The sequence below is a fragment of the Capricornis sumatraensis genome, chromosome 19 (assembly GCF_032405125.1).
Source record: "Capricornis sumatraensis isolate serow.1 chromosome 19, serow.2, whole genome shotgun sequence".
Lineage (NCBI taxonomy): Eukaryota > Metazoa > Chordata > Mammalia > Artiodactyla > Bovidae > Capricornis > Capricornis sumatraensis.
The window spans coordinates 42,162,949-42,168,288 of record NC_091087.1 but is presented as its reverse complement, the minus strand read 5'-3'; the positions used below and the strand labels follow the sequence as shown (position 1 = coordinate 42,168,288).

Sequence of the window (5,340 nt, the reverse complement as noted above, 5' to 3'; positions counted from 1 at the left end):
GAAATAACCAAAGCTGATTCAAAAATAAATAGGAAATCTAGTCAGACTTATGACAATAAAGAGATTGAATCAAAAATCAGAAACCTTCTAACAAAGAAAATCCTAGGCTACCCTGGTGAATTCTATAAAACATTTAAAGAAGAATTAACACTAGTCTTACCCAGATTTGTTCCAAAAAATTAAAGAAGGGGAAATACTTCCTAATACTTCCTACTATCATCCCAAGTATTTTAAATGCACTGCCATGATAATAATCTATCTGTGAGACATAAGCAAATGAGTAATATTTTTCCTTTCTACTTCCCAAATTTTCTTAATGAACATATATTACACAGAAATAACAAAGCTAATTTTATTTTTAAAATTTCTACTGGTGGGTAAACTAAGTTCAAAAAATAAAGGTTCAATAAATGTATTTCATTTGATAAGGAGGATATTTACCCTAAATTACGTCTTTTGATGCATAATACTCCTCAGAAAGCTGAAAAGTACAGACTACGTCAAGATAGACATTTAAATCCCCAGACTCTAACCACTCAGAGATTCTCTGTTGTTCTTGAACAGGGCTGGGTTTGGACTATTTAGAAAGAACTGTCCTTTATTTCCATACAGCAAGGTCTTCAGCAGAGTTTGTTCAGCCAGTGTGAGCCTCTAATGCGCCTGGCCTGCTGAGTCTGAAGTGCGGCCCTCTGGACACAGCACAGACAGTACTCAAAGGACAATTATTGGTCTTCGCTCACCCAGCATGCTCTCCCGCTTCACATGGCATGGGCCACTTAGTCATCCAAACGTCCTTTGGCGAACCAGCCCTTTCCCGGTCTTAGTTCAGGTGGTTTAGGTGGAACCCACCCCAGCCTACTCAAAGGAGGAATGACCTAGGCTTACATCTATCTGTAGATTCAGTTTCTAGAGTCATAGTGATTCGTTAAATTAGTCCAATAAATGTCAAGTGCAGTATGTTTGTTTGCAAAACATGGACAAGAAAAATGGACTGTATCACTCTGAGTATTTGTAAGTTTTTTAAATGGTGGAGTTCTTTGTTTTTTTAACTTATTTATTTTAATTGGAGGCTAATTACAACATTGTAATGGTTTTGCCATACATTGACATGAATCAGCCATGGGTGTACATGTGTTAGAAAGGAAGTTAAGAGGATGAGTGGATGGCTATATGGACTTAGTAGGTGGCAGTCAAGCTCTGTGCATCCCTGGACCACAGCCCTTCCCATGCTGCACTCAGGTCATGGATGTCTCTTTCTCCTCCAGCAGATGGTCAGCTCTCTAAGGGAAGGAGGTGCATCTCCAGTGTGTTTGGTCATAATAACATAGAGAAGAGCTTAAACCCACATCTGCTCAAGAAATTATCCTGTGGACTTAGCAGCATGGAAATGAGGCCCTGATGGTTCTACCACTGGGGACTCTGGTTTCTGGGCTCTACTACCTCTGCTGGTCGATACCACGCCCTACAGTCCCCACCTTGTCCTCTTGGGTTCCTGCTCTGGGCTGGAACAAGTGGTCTGCTCTGAGTCATCATCTGTGGGTACTGGTGTGGTCACAGTATGTTTCTCACACAACCACCCAGAGAACGTCATCAGGCTGATGGAGTGGGGGTGGGGCAAGCTTTCATAGAAAGCCTTTAGGATGAAGCATCGCAAACCCAGAGGGGAACACGAGATCACTGAGTCCACTGACACTGCGTTTCTCTCCAGGAGGCTGGGGGATCTGCAAGAGAGCCAGGAGGAAGCACCGGCATCTCCATCCTGGGCAGTCTTTCTCGGAAGATGCAGCCACTCCTGCTCCTGGTGGCCTTTCTCCTGACCCCCAGGGCAAAGGCAGGTGAGTGACCATCCCCATCCCAGGGGCCCAACCCCATCCTCCAGGTGGCACAGAGGTCCCGCCCATTCTGCATGTCCCTGATCCAGCTATCCACCAGGAAGGAACATTCAGAACTCCAGCTCCCATCCCACCTCATACCAGGGAGTATGATGCTGGATAAACCGCCAGCAGGAGCGACAGAGCAAAGCCTGCTCTCAAGAGGAGCCAGTGGGTACCAGCTCCTCCTCCAGCCCTCCCTTTGCCATCTGGAAAGTAGAGCTTTCCCAGAAGTGATGGCAGATGGTCGCAACCTGGAGAAAAGAAAATACTACATTGCCCCTGAAGAGGGCAGAGTGGGTCTGGCCTCTGCTTCTAGTTACCTCAGCATCTGCTTGGCAGACCCTAGAGTTGGTGCCTCTGTGTTTGCTCAATCCCTAAGACCCAAGGCCCTTTACCCAACTCGACTTCCCTGCCCAGGCCATCAGGGGCTCCTCTCTTTCAAGGATGAAGCCAGTGTTTGGTAGACCTGAACTGTTCTGCTTCCCAGAAGCACACCAGCACCAGCCATACCAACAGCCCCCATCCAGAGGCCCACTGTGAGCAGGGAGGGTGCAGGAGGGGGCATGGTGACTCCTTCATGCAGCCAACAAACACTCACCGGGCACTTACTACCAGTCAGGCCCTGGGAAAGAGGCTATGGCGACATCTAGGTCCCTACTCTGAATTCCTGTGCCCTGGAAAACAGGGCTATCCTGAATAAAATAGGGTAATGGGACCCTTAGAAATTCACCTGGAATGAAGCACAGGTTGGGGAGGAATTTTCAGAAGACTCTAGGACTTTGCTATCCCTAGGACAGGAATGAAAAGTGAAAGTGTTAGTTGCTCAGTCCTGTCTGACTCTTTGCGACCCCAAGGACTGTAGCCCACCAGTCTCCTCTGTCCATGGAACTCTCCAGGCAAGAATACTGGAGTGGGTTGCCATTGCCTTCTCCAGGGATCTTCCCAGCCCAGATATCGAACCTGAGTCTCCTGCATTGCAGGCAGAGTCTATGCTCACCTCCAATTTTGTGTGGGAGACAGATTTGCAGACCCAGGCAGCTGCTCTGTTCTAGAGGAGGAAGTTGAGCCCCTTCCCAGCCTCCTCCCGCCCCACCAACTCCAGGCCAGGCTGGGCTCCCCAGTGCCCAGCAGTTCTGAGCATGAAGCAGATGCCAACAAGGTACACTCAGTGGGGGCACACAAGCAGAACAGCCCTTTTCCTTCAGGGGAGATCATCGGGGGCCATGAAGCCAAGCCCCACTCCCGCCCCTACATGGCGTATCTTCAGTCGTGGAATCAGGACGTCCGGCGTAGGTGCGGTGGGTTCCTGGTTCGAGAGGACTTTGTGCTGACAGCCGCTCACTGCCACGGAAGGTGAGGAGCAGCAAGTAGCCGGTACCTTTCTGAACACCCTTGGCAAGGGAGACCTGCCTTTTTTCTCTAGGTGCAACCAGGCTGTTAGGAACATTGAGCCAAGAGGGTTCCTGGGAGGGTAAGAAAGAGGGGGCCAGGAGAGTGAGAGGGTGAGAAAGAGGGAAGGTCACTGCTGGAGGTGTTGCTGAAGTGAGAGAGACTAGACATAGGGCGTGCCTGGATATCAGAATGTAAACCAATGCAACTTCACATGTGTCCTAGGGCTAACTGCCCATGGAGAACAGTTATGCTCTTCACAGTGGCTCCAGAATCTGACCTTGGCTGCCAAGAAACAGACCGTACAGACAGCTTAGCCCCCAGGGCCCTCCTGGGGCCTGCATTTCCCCTCAGTGGCAGCCTTGCCCTGGAGTCACCTGCCCTTCATGGCTCCAGGGCTGTGAACCCTGAGGTTGTGACCCCCATCTCTTGCTCTGCTCTCTGTGAAGCTCAATCAAAGTCACCCTGGGGGCCCACAACATCAAACAGCAGGAGAGGACCCAGCAGGTCATCGGGGTGAGAAGAGCCATCTGCCACCCAGAATATAATCCTAAAAACTTCTCCAATGACATCATGTTATTAAAGGTAAACCGCCCTGCTTCTCATGCCCTCCCGGGATCAGCTCGTTTCCCCTCCCAGGACCTCCTACCCCTTTCTCCCCTCCCATCCTGGCCACCTGACCAGGCCCTGTGGCTCAGGAGAGAGGAGAGACACATTAGCATCATTGCCGTGTCCAGGCTTGGGGACCACTGGCTGAGCCAGACTCTTGTCTCTTCCCATCAGCTGGAGAGAAAGGCCAAGAAGACATCAGCTGTGAAGCCCCTTAGTCTGCCCAGGGCCAAGACCCGGGTGAAGCCAGGACAGGTGTGCAGCGTGGCCGGCTGGGGAAGGGACTCCACGGGTAGCTACGCTGACACGCTGCAGGAGGTAAAGCTGACCGTGCAGGAGGACCGAAGGTGTGAAGCCTACTTACACAACTATTATAACCGTGCCAACCAGCTGTGTGCGGGGGACCCAAAGACAAAGAAAGCTTCCTTTCAGGTGAGAATCACAGCCTACCTTGCTTGGATCTGGGGAGAAGGGTGTTGGCAGGAGATCTGGGACCTGGGGACCACCTCACCCTCTAGGCTTGGGATCTCTCTCAGGAGTAAAAGGGGGAACAGCAGGAGCTGGGAGGACCTAGAGCCTCTGCAGGCCACGTAAGACCTGCAGTGAATCCCAACTTGGCGCTCCTCCGGAAGGGAGAATCTGCCACGCACTGAGGCTCAGGTGTTAGAAAACCAGGCTTCCCCTGTGGGAGGTGGACCGGTCCAGGTGCCTGCTCAGAGCTGGAACCCACCTGCTTACTGAGCTCCCCCTCCCTGATGACTGTCAGCCCTCCCAGCTGCTTCCCTGTCCTAACAGCAGCCTGGAGCCAATAGCCAGCCCTCAGCATCTAGACAGAGAGGGGACGGACACCTGGGGGCAGAAAAGGAGCTGCCCCCTGGGGGAAGTGAAGCAGGGACAATGTCCAGGTCAGGGCTTGGCAGCTGGGGGCCCATAGACCTGCCTTGCCCACATGTCTTGCACAGGGACGCCTTGCAAAGTGGCCTTCTCAGAGAGGGGTCTCGAAATGGCAGGGTGGGAGAGAGGGCAGGACCAGGAGGAGAACAGACTCAGTCCTTCCCCTTCTCTGTCCTCAGGGGGACTCCGGAGGCCCTCTCGTGTGTGACAATGTGGCCCAGGGCATTGTCTCTTTTGGAAAAAATGATGGATCAACTCCACGGGCCTTCACCAAAGTCTCAAGTTTCCTGCCCTGGATAAAGAAAACCATGAAAAGCCTCTGACTGCAGGAACCAGACCATCTTCCCTGGGGCTAATCCAGAATCACACTGTGGGGTTGGAGGTGCCCATAGCTCAATAAATGTCTCTCAGCAGAGCTCGAAGGGCTGGTTGCTTATTTATTCACTGACTCCTATTCTCAAACGCTCACTGTGTGTTTAGAAAGGCAATGACAGGATTCTGCTGTTTTCTGCTCCTCCTCTCCCCCCTCCCACCATCTCTTCCCCTGAACCCCATGCAAAGCTGTCACCCAGGT

At 51.6% G+C, this 5,340-nt stretch overlaps 1 protein-coding gene across 4 annotated transcripts; it reads left to right on the top strand.

The window, feature by feature from the left end:
• The first annotated feature begins 1,729 nt into the window (after positions 1–1,729).
• On the top strand, positions 1,730–5,089 carry LOC138095130 (granzyme B-like). 4 transcript variants are annotated; one of them, XM_068991111.1, is made up of 5 exons: positions 1,730–1,835; positions 3,080–3,227; positions 3,713–3,848; positions 4,047–4,112; positions 4,946–5,089. In XM_068991111.1, exons 1-5 carry the CDS (start codon positions 1,781–1,783, stop codon positions 5,087–5,089), a joined length of 549 nt encoding a protein of 182 aa, XP_068847212.1. In that variant the 5' UTR covers positions 1,730–1,780. The 4 variants fall into 4 exon arrangements, with proteins under 4 accessions (XP_068847212.1, XP_068847210.1, XP_068847213.1 ...); XM_068991109.1 differs by having other exon boundaries at positions 4,047–4,304; XM_068991110.1 differs by having other exon boundaries at positions 1,781–1,825; positions 3,058–3,227; positions 4,047–4,304.
• The last annotated feature ends 251 nt before the right edge of the window (positions 5,090–5,340 follow it).